The sequence below is a fragment of the Aspergillus wentii genome, assembly GCF_001890725.1.
Source record: "Aspergillus wentii DTO 134E9 unplaced genomic scaffold ASPWEscaffold_7, whole genome shotgun sequence".
In the NCBI taxonomy this organism is placed as follows: domain Eukaryota; kingdom Fungi; phylum Ascomycota; class Eurotiomycetes; order Eurotiales; family Aspergillaceae; genus Aspergillus; species Aspergillus wentii.
The window spans coordinates 162705-179461 of NW_024467838.1; the positions used below are offsets into that span (position 1 = coordinate 162705).

General features: G+C 48.4%; 4 protein-coding genes across 4 annotated transcripts; 1 reads left to right on the forward strand and 3 right to left on the reverse strand.

Annotated features, from left to right (window-relative positions):
* Nucleotides 1-54: 54 nt before the first annotated feature.
* On the reverse strand, nucleotides 55-1371 carry ASPWEDRAFT_53558 (carbon-nitrogen hydrolase family protein; the record flags this gene model as incomplete). The annotated part of the gene is made up of 5 exons (XM_040837908.1): nucleotides 55-231; nucleotides 284-328; nucleotides 381-593; nucleotides 670-1160; nucleotides 1224-1371. 5 exons carry the CDS (start codon nucleotides 1369-1371, stop codon nucleotides 55-57), a joined length of 1074 nt encoding a protein of 357 aa, XP_040685419.1.
* Nucleotides 1372-3113: 1742 nt separating this feature from the next.
* On the reverse strand, nucleotides 3114-7135 carry ASPWEDRAFT_53559 (uncharacterized protein; the record flags this gene model as incomplete). The annotated part of the gene is made up of 4 exons (XM_040837909.1): nucleotides 3114-4461; nucleotides 4508-4835; nucleotides 4889-5561; nucleotides 7103-7135. The coding sequence occupies 4 exons, from the start codon at nucleotides 7133-7135 to the stop codon at nucleotides 3114-3116; spliced, it is 2382 nt and encodes a 793-aa protein (XP_040685420.1).
* Nucleotides 7136-12981: 5846 nt separating this feature from the next.
* Nucleotides 12982-13818, forward strand: ASPWEDRAFT_53560 (uncharacterized protein; the record flags this gene model as incomplete). Its single annotated transcript, XM_040837910.1, has 3 exons — nucleotides 12982-13320; nucleotides 13390-13655; nucleotides 13710-13818. 3 exons carry the CDS (start codon nucleotides 12982-12984, stop codon nucleotides 13816-13818), a joined length of 714 nt encoding a protein of 237 aa, XP_040685421.1.
* A 183-nt stretch (nucleotides 13819-14001) lies between these two features.
* ASPWEDRAFT_175069 (DUF803 domain membrane protein) lies at nucleotides 14002-16393 on the reverse strand (the record flags this gene model as incomplete). The annotated part of the gene is made up of 2 exons (XM_040831311.1): nucleotides 14002-15573; nucleotides 15626-16393. The coding sequence occupies 2 exons, from the start codon at nucleotides 16391-16393 to the stop codon at nucleotides 14002-14004; spliced, it is 2340 nt and encodes a 779-aa protein (XP_040685422.1).
* Between the last annotated feature and the right edge of the window lie 364 nt (nucleotides 16394-16757).

The following is a 16757-nucleotide window of genomic DNA, read 5'->3' on the forward strand; positions in this document are numbered from 1 at the left end:
TTCTTGTTTAACGAGTGGAGAGGGAATAAAGCAATCTCGATCCACAATCCAGACTTACTCCTCCTGGTCTGCAACAGGCTTGGCCGTATCCAAAGGAGTAGAGAGACCAACCCGGTCGGCAGTGCGAGTGTAAGCAACTCCTCCATTGACACGGTCTTCGCGGACGACCAGATCCTTGCGGTTGGTGTCGACAAGAAGGCGGATAAGATCGGGGCGCATGTAGTGACCACCCTGACTAGTTAGCTTTGATACAAAGAGTGACAGGTGGAAATGGGACACTCACAAAATCAGCCAGCGATTTGGTAAGGTGGCACTCATCAAGGTCAATCTGTGTCTGGGTAAGTGAAGGTCCTTATGCTAATCAGTATCAGGAAACTTACGTCAACAATCAAAAGACCCTGGAAGTCCTTGTCAGGGTGCTCGACAAGGTTCTGACCATCGGGCCCAAAGATACGACCGTGTCCGTTGTAGATGTGCGGGTCCTCCAACTCCTTGCCCTCGGGGGTGTTCAGCTTGATACCCTCGGCGGTGATGCTCTGCCAGGGCGCCAGGGTGAAAGTACCCGTTTCAATGGCATAAGCGGGGGTAACCAACTGTGCCATCTTTATCAGTTCATTCTGCGAGAATCACGCCTCACCAACCCAGTCCTCCGGGAGGGGAATCACTTACATCCGCATTCGCCTCGGCGACATTAGTATAAGGGTCAGGGTACTTGAGTGTCTCCTTGCCGGGGTACAAAGGCCAAGCAGCAACATGGACCTGCTCGCCCAGGGAAGCCGCATAAGCCTTCATAAACGGGTTCATATTCTCCCAGCAGTTCAAATGTCCAACACGTCCAATCTCAGTTTGGATCACGGATTCGGTGGTATCACCAGTTCCATCACCAAACACCAACCGCTCAACATGCGTGGCTCTGATCTTGCGACGGTGGTTGAGAACGTCTCCCGAAGGCGAAATCATCACCTGTGTCGTGTACAAACTGGCCAGGTCCAGCTCCGAGTATCCCAGCGAGACGTAGATCTTGTTTGCCCGAGCTGCCTCGCGGATTTGTCGCATCTCGTCCGAGTCCGAGGCGAGACTGTTCTCGCGGTACTTCTTCAGCAGGGGCAGGCTTTCCTGGTATGTCACCTTCCACGCCCAGTAGGGGTACCCGGGGATCCCTATCATCAGTCAGCTTCTACCTTCTCTATCTGAGTCATCATGGTGTGTGAAGGGGGGCATACAAAGTTCCGGGAAAGCAATAAACTTGCATCCAGCCTGGCCAGCCTCATTGATCCAGTGAATGGTACGCTTGACAGACTCCTCAAGGTTGAACCATCCAGGCTCAGCGTTAACAGCTGCGGCCTTGTACTTTTTCAAAACGGGAGCCATTTTGTTGGATTGTTGGTGAATTGATCGAGGAACTCGAAGAGATTCGATTGTAGTAGAACTGAAGATGATGGTGATGATGAAGAAAGCTATACAACGTCCCAATGCCACCTTTTATATCCCATCAACCTCCTCATCACATTCGTCCGTCAAGATAAAAACAGACAAACAGACAGCGTGCCAGAGTAGCTCATTCCATCCGGCTCTCCCCGGCACCGGTCTCTGCTACACTAGGTAAACACCGTCGCCATCAATATCCCCATCTCAATGTAACAAGAAAAGCAAAGCAAACAAAACCCAGAATCGCATGATCCCAACCGACTACCGACCGTATGTGACCCCATAACTAACGGCGTTTGGTTGATGTGGAGAGGCCAATTGGGGTTTGGAGAGGGAGGGGGAGCTTCAACCTAACTAACCAACCTTGTCCTTGTCAGCTCCAATTCTCCGTTTAATCTTATTTTTATTTTTGTTTTTTTGCATCTGATAATAGATGGCAAGCGACACTATGCATGTGCATACTACCTAGGCAGATACCACATACATAGTTACTCCGCATGTAAATTGAAAAGATGCATGGGGGAAGAACATGGGTAAGTTCGTTCACCAGGATCTTCAAATCCCGAGCAAAGCACGACCAAGTCGAACACAACCACCAACGTGGGAATGTGTCCGACCTGATCCCGAATGGTGTGATTGTTTCACATTGACAATGGCCTTTGCTTTCCACGGAGTTTAGATACTTATTCCTATCCTGATGGTCGATAAAAGGATCGATCTGTGATATCACCCAATCGGGCTTACGGAGTATGGCTTTGCTTTACGACTAGGGATGGAGATGATAAGTATTACTGGGAAAATATAAAGACAAGACAGTTTCATTAAGTCATTGAATCTTATCTAAATCATCATGAGAAGAAAAAATCAAGGCTTGTCATGTATAAGACGAATAGCTCCCAACGCCAGCGACATGGCTTTTTTTATTTCATGACTTACTGGAAGCACTGATAGCAAAGTCTTGAAAATAGCCCAGTGATATTGTCTTTTTGAACCCATCAAGTAAACGGTAAAACACACGAAACAATAACAGCGCAAAACCCAGTGATCTATAGATCCCGGAAGTCTGGAGATGGAAGAAAGGGGGAGAAAAAGATAATAAAGGAAATCAAGAACGAAAACAATATAATAAAAAATTCGTAGTGGTAGAAAATTCGTAGCATCATGGTCGTCAAAATATAGCCTTTCAGAAACAAATCGCACATACCACAATATGACCCAAAAGCACCATAACGCAGACCATCCATCAACCCACAAAATAAAGCAGGGAGAGAAAAGAAAAACCAGAGTAAAGACTCCCGAACCGGGCCAACAACTGCCCAACAAAACCACGTCATTTGACCCATCATCAATCAGAACGCTCACAGCTCCCCAAGGACCAAGAGAGACACAAGAGATTAGAAGGAATGTAAAACCGGTCGACCATCAGGCCACGCTGCAGGTATCCACACCGTGCAGACTCAAAGGCCGAGTCTGCAAGCACCGGATGTAAATGCAATCGGCCTGTCCCGCATGTCAAAGGCCGCGTAGTCTATTGAAGAAAAAAGAAAAGCCGTAACTCATTCCGATATGGAAAATAATTATGAGCGATTGATGTTGTTGCCTGAAAAGAAAACTGCAATCAATAATCACTTTTTTCTTATATTTTGGAAGTTTTTTTGTTTGTTTGTTTTCATGACCAAAAACAATCATCGACGGCGAGCCATGGCTCCTCCAGCCTTCATGCTTTGCAAAGCCATAGGCGCACCCCCAACAGGTCCACCCACGGTCGCTTCCGTGATGGTCTTGCGGCGCTTGCTGTCATACTCTGCGCCTCTGCTGTCAGGCCGGATGATGCGGTCATCGTCATCATCATCCCGGAGACGCTTGTTAGATCCCAAGGTGCCGTTCATGCCAGTAGAGTATGTGGAGGCCGAGGTAGAAGCCACGGAGTATCCGTCGGATGCCCCGTTGGCTGATGTGCCACGGGTATCACTGACGATGTTGTACAGGCTGCCGGCTGCTGCGGGCCGGGGAGGTGTGCTGTATCCCGAAGCCCATTGCGACGGGGGACCACCACTCGTACGAGGAGTCATACGTCCGGAGGCATTCTGCTGCGAAGGAGAGCCGGTAATTTCTGGAGCAAGCTGAGAGTGCTCTCCAGTAAGAGTACCAATGGAAGGGTTGGTAGTGTAGGTGTACGACCCCCGGCTGGTACTGTAGCCAGCACTATTGTCTTGCATGTACTCCTGCTCGTGCTCGGGGACAGATTCCCCAGCACCACTACCAACGTGACCATTGCTCTGGGCATACCGGTCCGGTTTCACATCAGAAGCCTCCGTTTCGGGCTGTGCACCGGGTGCTCGGCCCGAAGGGGGTCCCATGTCGTTCTTGAGGTAGGTTGTCGAGGGCAAGGTCTGACCATAAGCAGCCATGCTAGGCTGTGCCAAAGGCTGGTGCGAAGCGTACTGCGGGTGTGACGGAGGAGCAGCTGAGTAATACGGCTTGGAGCTGTCATATCCTGATTGACCTTGGTACGACTGCATGCTTTGCAAGTTGTTCCCTGGGGGAGTTGTGGCGGGGGTGTTGGGCATTGACCGAGCATTGCTCAAGCTTGTGTCGATTGACAGCGGTTGAGAGCTCTGGACTCCAGAGCTCATACCTTGGCTGCCCCATTCGTAAGAGCTTGGTTGGTTGGTGATGCCAATCAAACTAGATGCGCTTGCTGGAGGGGTAGGAAAGGTGTGAGCTCGGTCAAGGGATGGTCGACCACCCGGCTGGGAAGACATGGCGTGAGGCTGAGCCAGATGAGGCACTTGGGCCTGCATGGAGTGATGGTGATGGTGGTGCAAAGCCGGAGGCTGCGGTGCTTGAGGAGTCCGGGTAGCCTGCGGGCCCTCGAGTCGCCGTTGTTGGGACTCTTGCACAACCAAGTTGGTGCGGGTCTGGTTTGTGGGATGGTACAAAAGACCACCAATGTTGTGCACAAACAGAGGATATAACAGATCAGTGATCTTTTCCTTGTTGGCAAACTCCAATGCCCGTTCAAACGGAATCCTATCAAGGTTAGATTTGTCATAAGAAAGGTCAAGGCGTTACATACCACACGCCCTTGAGGTGCATAGGGCCGATCTTCACAACGTGACGGATCTTTTCACTCTTCAGGATACCATCGCGGCGACCTCGAGTCATTCCAGCAACATTCAGCAGCTTGGTTCCGTTGATCATATGGTTGTCCTCTCTTCTGGCAACGCAAACGCCCTTGGCTTCGACTTGGTAGCACAGGCTACCTTCATCTTCCCAAAGTGTGGCGGTGACGCGCGGCTTCGCTCCCGGGGGAGCGATCTGACCAGTACCATCGTACACGAAACCTTGAAGGGGTGTACCGGTGGTGTTTCCATAGCCTGGGGGAGCAACGGAGTGGTTGGTAACTGCTGGGACTCCGTCAGTACTGTAAATGATATATTCAGCAAATCAGACTCACCTGGCAGTGGTAACAGTTGGGCAGGGACTTGGCTGCTCATGGATGATGGAGGCTGGGTCGCAGACTGGGGCGAAGTGACAGCACTGGGAGGGTAACCATATTGCGAGTACGAGCTTGCGGGGGCATATGTTGTCGAGGCAGGCTGTAATACTGGGGGTTGCTGGTACTGGGTGTAGTGGGGAAGACTTCCTGCAGTGGCAGCTTGCGAGGCGTATGGCTGACCGGACGAAAAGTGGGAATGAGCATCCATGTAGGGTTGAGTCTGGTTCATGCTGCTGATAGAAGTCGGGTTGGGGTAGTAGCTGTCGCTAACCGGGTTCTGCGAGACGGTATAATCCGCAGGGGCAGAAGAATCCAAAGAGAGCCGACCCTGACCACCAGCGGCTAGGTCTGCAGGCGGCGGGGGGCTCCTGACCTCGTTAACAGCAGACGCAGAGCCCGATAGACTTGTTCGAGCACTGGCGTTACTAGAGGCGGGGGCCGTTGGATCTTGGTAGCTAGCCCGGTAGGACGGCTGCGAAGCCGTGGGTAGACTCAGGGCCGGAAGTTTGTCGCCAGACAACAAGGGTCTTTCTTGGGCGTGGTGGTTGTACCAAGGAATATCGGCAGGACCTCTGGTGTGGACCTGCGAAATCGACGGCAGCGCCAGTTTTTCGGTTTGACGGGGTAACGGCTTGAAAAAGGTAAAGTTGAAATACGGACGTCGGACTCGAAGGGTGTCCGGCGTTCGTGAGCAAGGTGATATAGATGGGGTGTTTGAAGTTAAATCGCAATCGTCCGATGGGATCTCGGCATGCAAGTAGGCTGTTTTGAAGTGAAACCAACGGGATGAAGAATCGACTGCAGATTCAAGAGCAGATCATAAACAAAAGAAAAAAGGATGTCGCTGGAACAAGCAATGCAGAATATGCAAAAGAGCAATCGTGGCAAGCTCGTAGAGAATCGTAACCGTTAAACGCTTGGGGATCGCTAACGCAACTGGACAGAGAGAAAATAACTATGCAGAACGTGCTGACAGAAATCTACATCCAAAACTTGAAATATTTGAGTGCGGGAGAGAAGATGCTGTGAAAGACGGGCTCGCAGATAGATGGTCAACAAGAAATTCGCTCAACCAAATCAGAAGCACGGGATCATGGGTATCGTTTCAAGTCGTCAAATTGGAGGGGGAGAAGCACGACGCAGTGTAGGGCATCGGACGTCAGACGCTATCCTCGATGTAACTCGCACAAGGTATGGGATTGGATGCAGACGAGAGAGGCAGATGGCAGAAGGGAATTGAAGCAAGCCGCAACGGGTGGCGATCAGACTCGTAGCGGTTCGTAACAGGTCGTAGCAGGTCGTCGAGACGCGAAGAAAACAAAACAAGGTCGTGCTGCTCCAGAGATCAACAATGGAAGCAGAGGAGTCTGGAAGAAAAAAGAAGAGGGTAAGCAAAGAAAGAACGTCAAGTCGTGAACGTTAAAACATGCGGAAGATGATGAGGAGAAAGAGAAGGGTTCGAGGCGGAGTCAGAGGCGCTTTAGGATGTATGTATAAGGCGGGCAGTGAAGGGGTACATGCTGACGCAGCGGAAGGGGTAAGGGAATAAAAAAAAAAAGAAAAGAAAAGAAATAAGAAATAAGAAATAAAAGAAATAAAAAAAGAATCACCAATCTCAGACAGGTCAAGGTTGGGAAGAACAAGACAGACAGGCGAGAGGCGCGAGATCAAGGGCGGTGGAAAGAAGAGAGAGAGATGGCATCAAGCGGCAAAAGGTGGAGGCTGGGGAAAGAGGAAAGAAGTGATGCAGGAGAGGTGCAGTTATTGAGACACGAAAAAGAAAGGGAAAAAAAAAAAAAAAAAAAGAAATATATCAAATCAAATCAGCAGGCAAGTGATACGAACAGCAATTTTGATTTTGATTGATTTTTTTTTCTTTTTCTTTTTCTTTTTCCTTTTTTTCGGTCTTTTTTTTTTTTTTTTTTCGCTTTTTTTTTTAAAAATAAAGTAGGTTATTTTGGGAAGTGTTATGTATGTATAATGACAGATGAGGTCGATCGATAGAGATAGGCGGGATTAAGATGTCACTGACCCGTGGAATACAGAGAAACAGGGAAGCGAAAGGAGGGGAAGGTTGGGAGAAATTGGGTAGGAGCGTGGAAGGAGTAGGAGGGGGAAAAGCAGCCGCTCAGCCGTGTTGAGTGGGAGGCTGGAAGTGGGAGACAGACAGACAGAGAGACACAGGAAGTGCAACAGAAGAACCATGGAACAAGACAAGAGAACAATGGGACGGAAGGGATGATCCCAAGTATGTAGGATGTATGTATGTATGCAATCTATTTTCAGACGGGAATATCTGAACAGACTGGAGCGAGAGGAAAAGAGAGAAGTAAGAAAGAGGCAGTACGTACCAGCACGTGTGATGCTATCGAGACAGACCAAACCACAGAAGAACAGAAGACAGAAGGATAGATGGGATCGAGAGAGAGAAAGCTGCAAGAGGCTGCTGTCGGTCTCTTCTTTTAATCCTTAAATCTTTCTTGCTCTCTCAACTTTGGCTTCAACCCCGGCCAGGTCCGTCTTTTGACTGTTTGGCTCAAGACAGGCGGGCGGCTGTGGATCACTCGACCGTCCGTCACTAGTCAGTCGTAGTAGCAGTGACTAAGTGCTGGCCCCAAGAAAAGAATGAATCGCCGTCAGCAGAAATAATAATTATTATTTTTTATTTTTCGTAAATCCGGCAGTGGATTAAAAAAAGAAAAGAAAATACAGGGCAAAAAATACCAAATGTGGATCGGTGGGATTCGCAGACAACCGTGCGTTCATCAATCTTGACCGTACCGCCACGAAGCAAGGTAGCTGTACTGTCGACTGTACGAAGTACAGTGGATATGGGATATGGAATGAATGAGAACGAGATGGAGATGAGAAGAAGATGATGAGAAGATGATATAAAGAAGATGAGAAGATGGATATAGCGAGCTTAAGAACTTCCACGACCAAAGCAGACAAAATAATAATAAATAATCCAGCGATAATTACGGGCTATTATCCAAGGGATGCAACCAGCACAGAAAAACCGACAGAAAACCGAAAAAAAAAAAAAAAAAAAAAAAAAAAAAAAAAAAAAAAAAAAAAAAAAAAAAAAAAAAAAAAAGCAATTAAAGTCCACCACAACTGATGATAATGAATAATAGTCGGTAGCCACCAAAATCCTGCCCACAAACTGTTGGGACCGTCTTTGCCCCCGATCGCGCGTTGCTGTAAGTAATCCCGATCGTCCTGCGCTGCTGGGATGATGCTGGATCTGCCTGGGCCGATCGTTGCAATTGGCGCTTTTTCTGGTTGTTAACAGAGTGGAATTGGCGCTTTTCATCAGCGCGTATTCTACGACTATCCACGAGACTAAACCAATACAGAAAGTAGATACAAACAATAGATGGAATCGAACAATCACTCATACGCGCAATGGTGGAAAGAAGACTGTCACCAGCAATCTGCGGTCAGTCTGGCACGCAGGAGACAAAACAGCAGCGCAGCAGAAGTGCAGAGTGCAGAGTGCAGCAGCAGTGAGCAAAGAGGCCTGATGGAGCAGATCGGCAAGACGCCCGGTAATAGCGCCGTCAGGGACCATACAAGGAAAAGCAGAAATGCGAGATTCGCGCAGGCTAAACGGTGTGGATTCGTTTTGTTTCCTCTGCTGTAGAAGAGCGGGAGGCGTTCGACAGTCGACACAGACCAACGAACTGGATATGATATGAGATGATATGATACCGCAGAGAGCATGTAGTAGCGGTGACAGCATAACCCTATCTACACCGTACGAGTAAGGAGTTCTAGGGATGACTATTATCTATCGTTATTAATATTTATTCAATATTTTAATTCTTTCATACTTTATGATTATATACCATTTTGTTTATTTTATTCTTATCTCATATGTTATTTTATATTATATTATTTTATTGTATTGTATCAGAATGAGAGTAGAAAGGTTCATACCCGATGATGTGCCCGAAAACTACAGCAAGATGCACGCAAGCGACAAGTAGGAGTATGTCACACAAAAGAAGAAGAAGAAGAAAGAGAGAATGACAGGGATTCGTGCAGGCCGGCAAGGAAGAATCAGTGGTCGAGAGAGCACCACGAAAGCCGTGGCTTGAAGGACACAGAGACAGAAAAGAATGAGAGATCAACCCCAGCTGCTCCGTCATGCCCAAATGGCACATAATACAGGTTAATTATGCTATCCCGTGACAGCTCATCTATTGTGTCATGGACGAGGAAATAATATCAACACACCACACACAAGATGATGATCATCTTACCCCCCTGATCTACTATTAACAGACTAGCTGGGAGGTGTCCTGGTTACAACTCCCCTCCTCCCACGTAGTTTAGTCGCTTTTTTTCCCTTCCCCTCATTCCCTCCGTGGTCGCCTCCAGACCGATCGATATTCAGTAGACACATCAGAACCCTGTCAGTCGGTCTGACTGACTTCTGACTTGTTCTGGCTGGGAGGGAAAGAAGAATATACTTCTTAGGTGCTAGAGTGCTAGATAGAATAGTAGGGATAGCACGTCCCTCTCTGAGGGATCCGCTTCTCGGAACGAAACAGAATCAATGTGATTCAGGTGATTATCACCAACTACTGGCTGGGGGAGAACTAGGCCCTGGGGATAATATACGGTGAAGGGAGACTCGGTACTAGTAGCTCTTTCTCTCCTCCCTGTTTCATAATTACCCTTTCTTCTTTCTGCTTCACTCTTCATGATGTGTTCGATGAATGTCGGGGATGATTCTCGACTTTCCCCAGGCGCAAGGGCGACGACAGGGATGGGGCACGACAGGCCTCACCGCTTGTTGGAAAAGCACCTCAGAATAGAAAACCAAAGAAAGAAAAGAAGCATTTGACAAGTTCCATGTATCATAATTATCTTGGCTGACAAGATAAATATTGTTTCGACCAAAAAGCGAAAGCTGGCAAACCCCTTGCGTTTGCGGTGGAGAGAAAAGAGAGAGACCGAAAAAATCCACACCAGGCTAGAAATAGTGCCAGTACAACACTCCACCGGGTATTCCGCCACCAATCCGGAAGAAAACTGGAAGGGATGAGTTTTATTTGATTTTGATTGAACAGCCTGTTCATTCTTGTTGGTCTTATCGTCTTTTTTTTTTTTTCTGTCCCGATATTGTTTATTATTGATTGATGGATTGTTGGGATGGAAAGGGATGATGGATCAGAGAGCCAAGGCTGGATGGATGTCACCTGACGGTATTGTATTACCGGAATCAAGGTTCCGTCTGTGTTGTGCATTGCATATCTCCAGTTATTCAGATTTAGATTCCAGATTCTTCTTATGCAGTAGAATAGAAAGACTGTAGTTAGAATATCATCACACAGTACCGAGTATAATATCGTGAATAGAAGAAGATGAGGATACTGAAAATGGATGAATACAGATGGATCCTCCGACGGCCCGACACCCGTAGCGCACAGCAGATCCCCGAGCGGGAACTGTAATTTGAATGGAGACAAAGAATGGATGGGATCGGTTGCCTTTTCTTTGCTGGTCTACTATTCCCAAGTGAGTATATGGAGAGAGACACTGACGAAATCCAAATAATAGAACTTGCTATTAGAATATATTACTACTAATAGGATCCACTTCTGTCACTCCCGGTAGTACTGTCGTCTGTCAAGTTCATATGTTTCTGTCATGCCATGCCCTGCCATCCAGAGCATACCAGAATGTACAGATCTCGGGATGATAATGCAAGATGAAAGTATTCAATTCAGTGGGTCATTAGACTGCACTGAGACTGAATGCTTTCAAGTACTCCATCTCCTCAGACTTCTATCCGTATATGAATATATTCAGTGATAGTACCTTGCATATGTATGCCATGCAGCGGATTTACCCGTAGTTGATCAGGACTAGGATCATCTCCAGGTTGACTGTAGGTGTCTGTATTTGTCGACTGTCTTGATGAGGAGGTTTGGGATATTGTCCACTAATGCAGATCATAACCATTGCCTTTTCTGTCAAGACTAAAGGACAGACGACAGTAAGTCATCATCCCGGTGACTCCCTGCTAGCTAGTGAGAAAGTAGTCTGTCGCACAAGACCCTGGCGGAGGATTAATCTTGGAGGTCGTATTGATTATGGAGAATGGCTTTTCACGTCGGAGTTTCAGAAATAGCCTGTGGAACTGCCCGTCGCCTTTGACTGGCATTCGGGATGTTCTAATGGTAGCGTGGCGCTTAGTGGTGGTTACCTTGGATTATCTAGTCTGTCTAGACTATCTAGGATACGTCTAGGATGACCAGTCCAGGGTAACAGTTCTGGCTATCCTAGACAGACTAGATAATCCAAGGTATCCTTGATCTTGATAGTGCCATCCTGATGATACAAGGCGCATATGCGATGCATCTAACCCAATCACGATGACCCGGAATGGCCCCCATCATGACGCTATCCCGGGCTAGTTGGCACAGCGAGACGCCTAGTGGACTAGTTCTGAACTTGTTGGCGGCCATAACAGAGGAGGATAATCGAGAGGGAAGATGGATGCAGTGCGGGCAATTAACCTCGCATTGCATCCGCTGCAATGCCTGACATGTTCTCAGCGTAAACGATGTCATAATACATAATCCATACTGACGGACTGAAAACTGATACACGGAACGGTCGGGCGCCCTCGAGTCGAACGGGCCTCCCCAGTGATGCTGGCCAAAGAGGGGTAATCCTGATGCTTCTGCACATGCCCGCCAGAGAGGGGCGGATCGACTGGCGGTGGAGGCGACCACGTAGCTGCGAGTGCCAACTCACCGTAGTCTGACCGCCAGACCATCCCTTGCGTCTTCGTGTCTGGATTCTGGCTCTGATCAGTATGGGTTTCAGCTGCAACAACCCGTCATTGCATATGCGAGTGTGAAGACCCCGCCTGTATAATTCATTAATTAATTGATTGATTAATACATACTATTATTCAATACTTGTGGTATTCTAGTTGATCTCCATGCAGAAGCACCACGATCAGTTGGTCTGTTCTACGTACTTGTCGGTAATATTACTAATGCTCACCGACTGGAATGCCGTGTTACATGCTTTTTCGACATCACCCGCTCGCCTCTTCTCGTGTTCTCCCATGTCCCACCATCGCCGTCGGACAGGTCTTTTATATTTGTCAATGTGATTTGCTTTTCGTCCTTTTCCATCCTCTGTCTATCTGTTGTCCTCTCCTTCCTGCCCGGTGTGCTCCGATTCCCAATCCAGATCCTAGCTACATACATCTGCTATGCACACGGTCAACTGCACTGTACTGCACTCGATCCCAGTATGAGCACGTTGAGCTTACTTGGACGTCGTATACAGAGAGATATTCCTGATATCATATAGCGGTGGTCATATTAATAGATGAACATTCTTGCTGGAATGTACGGAGTACTCCGTAGATTGGTCTGATGACGACTGCAACTGAGCCTTGTACACTGAGCTTGTACGTGTTCGTCGTTTTGTAATTATTTTTAGTTCATCCTATTGTTTTCATTCTATTGTTTGGTATGGAGTACAGAATAAATTATCTGATAATACAGAGTGTATTATCATTATGCATTGTGCTATTCAGCAGAGTACGTGGGTAGGTGGAGTTGAAGATAGAGTAGCGAGATACACATTGACTACAGTATAGGCCTATTTCTATACTAATTAAATAGAAGAAAGTATTCACATGTTATTATTCTGCAAATGCAATGGTACTCTGTTTACTCCGTAGTCTGTGCTTCTTACAGAATACAGATCCTGGCATTGCATTATATATATTCAATGCGGTCACCATCTATATCACTATACATATGAAATATATCCATATACTCCATATACTCCAATCCCCTAATAACCACAACCTATAATAATAAACATATAAAATATACTACCAATACAAACATCGTAGTTGCCACCCCCAGAGAACCACCACCCTAACCCCAAACAGAAAAACATCAACAACGGCCGGAATAACTTCGCTACCACCCTCTCCTCCACACAACCACAATCACAACCAGCCACCAACAACACCAATGATACAATAAAACACCACCAACGATAAAATGCCACCCCATCCAACCCCCCAAAACTACCAAATCTTCGATCCCTGGAACTCCGCCTCGACCGGCCACCAACGCGCCGAAAACCCTTACTCGGCCACCACCGCCTGGCGCACCACCCGTGCGGAGAAATTGAGCCGCCAGTTTCTGTCGGGCGATTGTCTGGAAGATAATGCGGAAGAGGGAGGGAGGAAAACAGGTGGCCCCGGGGAGTGGAAATGGGTCGATGAAGAGGAGATTAAACGCTCTCAGTTGGGTTGTGATATAAGATCTTTCATGGGCGGGGGGAAGAAGAGGGGGGTTGAGCGGGATACTGTGGATGGGAAGGAGAAGAATAAGAAGGTCAAGACTGCAGCTGCAGAGTCTTCTCAATTATCGATTCCGTCTACGTCCACGCCTACAGAAACCAAGGAGAAACCCCTCTCCGGAACAACCATCTATATCAACGGTTCTACCATGCCTCTCATCTCAGACCATCGACTTAAACATCTCCTCGTCGCGAACGGTGCTACGATCGCCATTTCCCTTGCCCGACGCTCCGTCACGCATGTTATCGTTGGAAAACCGAATACTGGGGCTGGCAAAGGAGTTGGGGCTGGAGGTGGGCTTGCTGCGACCAAATTGCAGAGCGAGATTGATCGCTGTGCGAGGGGAGTCAAGGTTGTTGGTGCTGAGTGGTAGGTTTCTCTTTTTCTTGTCTGCTAGACGATGGTGTATGCTGATATATACAGGGCTTTGGAAAGTATCAAAGCGTCGAAACGGTTGTCGGAAACTGGGTTTGCTTTGAATCTCGCGCCAAAAGGTCAGCTCAGTATCGCTGGCATGTTTAAAAAGAAATGATTCCCACGAGCCATGATTATGTACATTATGTTTATCTTGATACCCTGTTCGTTTATCCAATCATTTGTTCGTATCCAATTCATTATTGCTATGTAGCATCCATCAATCATTACATCATTGCATCATATCATACAGTCCAATATACACAAAATCAAATATGAACAATAACTCAAACTAGACCATTCATGGTATGAATTGTCCATTCGATCCTCCCCGTCCGTCATCACCACCGAGCGAGTCAGGTCGGCGCCATCCGCTTGCCCGTCGGCTTCGCTGTGTCGTCTGCAAGGACGATACGCTCCCCTGCGAGTTGTTCGGGCTGTGGCCCGGGGATCGAAGCTCCACACGCATGTATGGTTCCCCGCTCGTGACGAGAGGGGCCTCATCTGGCAGCGGAGGAAGTGGGTTTGGTCGTCGCTGCGATGGTACAGAAGACGATTGGGCGCGTCCACCTGGGATAGGTACCTGCCAGCCATCATTCACGTTGCCTCTCGACTGAGATGCAGGATAATTGGAGTAGTAGTCGGCCTGCGTGTAATAGGCATGGTGGTCTTCATACGGAGGAAACGCTGCCGTAGACATGGTCGAAATGGACGACTGGCGTGGGCGGCCATGTGGCTGCTGGGGTTGTACCAACTCCCGGTAATCACCCGCGCTGGACTCACTTGATGACGACAAGCTTCGGTCCAGCTTCTCATTCATGAATTCATCTTCGGTATTCCGCGAATCACCCTTAACTAGCCCCAGCCGCTCCTCTTCGGTGCCTGGGGCTTGCTTTTGTTCCGTATGTCTCAAGATGCTCCGAGGCGGAGTAGCTACATTCCTGACAGATGACTCACTGCCTGATTTCATCCGATTGAAAACAGTGTTGAATGAGAACTGACGTCGGGCTCCATGCGGTGGGGGGTCCGGCGCTAGATGGCTGTTACGACTCGTGGACTGGCCCGGATGCGCTTCATCGGCCCATGTAATAGAACGAGATGTGTCACTGCGATGCCGGTTCGCGAGAATTTTCCCCGGCCCATGGTAGCCAATATCAATATCCTTTTCATCGCTCTGGTTTTCGGCTTCATGAATCGGACGCCATTGTGGAGTCTGATGGAGCACACTGGAGGTTCGCGATCGGATTCCATCTAAGAAAGAATGTCCACTCTGCTTGGTGCTTGGCCTTTGATCCATGGCATCATTCTCCTGTTCCTCCGGGAAGCGGGACATGCCCCACGGCGGAAGCGAACCCTTTCTGGACAATTGTGGCGTGCCAGGAGTATGAGGCCGAGACATTGTGTGACCCTCGCCCAGAATGGTCCTTCGTCGCCGCAGGCCATCCCACTCAATAATTTCGTTCTCTGACGGTGGCTTAAGAGTGTCCTCATGCTTCTCCCTAAAGTACCTGCGGGCTTCCTCTGCTTCTGTATTCCGTCGGGCGGTCGAAATGCGTCGGATGATAGCTGCTGCACCACGGATCGAATCGGCTTTGGGTTCCGACTCGGGCTCTTCCTGTGTGGCTACCTCTCGGACTTGGTCGAGATCGCCCTTGAAGACGGCTGCATCAGGCACATCCTTGGCAGACTTGGACAGCTGAAGGAGGACAACACCGGCGCAGATCTGCAGGAACCCCAATACGACCGTGGTGATCTGCACCGCCGATCCCTTGAAGCCCTGAAACAAAACCGCTGACGTGACGATCGTGGCACTTGTGAAAAAGACGTAGTATGTTGGGGTGACAAGGGCGGCGTTGAAGAGGTTTAGTGCTTTCTATTCACACAAAAGTTAGTAGAGCAGAGCATAGAACATCAGAGAAACTTACATTGAGATAAATGATCTCAGTCAATAAGGTAGCAATGACAAAGACAAACAATACGTAGAGAAACCACTTGTTGAACTGTGGCTCACCATTGATCTGCGCAAGAATGGCCGACCCGAGACCTTGAGTAGCAACGACACTCAATCCTCCGACCATACTGCAGATGCTAATGTACACAAACATGCTCTTCTTACCGTACCGAGGCCCAGCCCAGACAGCAGTAAATATCGAACCAACGATAATCACACCGGCATACGACAAGAACCCTGGCGCGATCACATAATGCTGCATCGTCTGGATATCACTTACTGACGATTGCTCAGGGGCATTCATGGCAATGATAACAGACCCAAGGATACAGCAGAAACAACCGACCTTGCCGACAAAACTGAGTCGTTCTTTGAGAAAAATAGCCGACAGAATAGTGGTGATTACAACCGACAGTGCTCCCAAAGGAGTCACTAAGATAGCATCCACAAACGCATAGGCGACAAAGTTGCATATTTCCCCGACGATCATCAGCGTCATGCCCGTCCACCACCACACGTTCTTCAGGTACCCGTAACCTTCTCCGGCCTCCTCATTATACTTGACATTGGCTTTGAGCAGACCAGTCTTCTTCAATACAAACGAAACGCCGATGAAGAGTCCCGAGGCAACGGCTAATGAGATTCCGATAGCTTTGTAGACTGCCGGTCTCCCACTGCTGGAACTCTCAGCACGAGTCTGTAGTGTCGAGGCATGAGCCAGAAGGGAACCGGTGAGATCCATATTGTGCTAGCCAAATGTACTCACTGACCCGCAGTGAGGAGGAGTCGAGACGCAGATACCGAGGCGAGTCGTCCGTGGAATGGGACCTCGTTTGGTGGGGGGGACACGGACGACTGCCGTAGAGGAGCAGGAGGGGTCGATAGTATATGTAGGACAGTCGAACAGCGCCAATGGTTATTTTTACGAGATCTGAAACGAACAAGATAGAGGTTGATCGACAGTTTCGATGCACGAGCGAGACGGTGAGTCGACGACAGCTGGTCAAAAAAGCGCTTCGAAAGAGGGGGGGCCGGAATCACAGGCGGTTAATTGGGATGATTGGCAGGGAAGAAGCAAAGAATGTCGCAGGAAAGACAAAGGAACA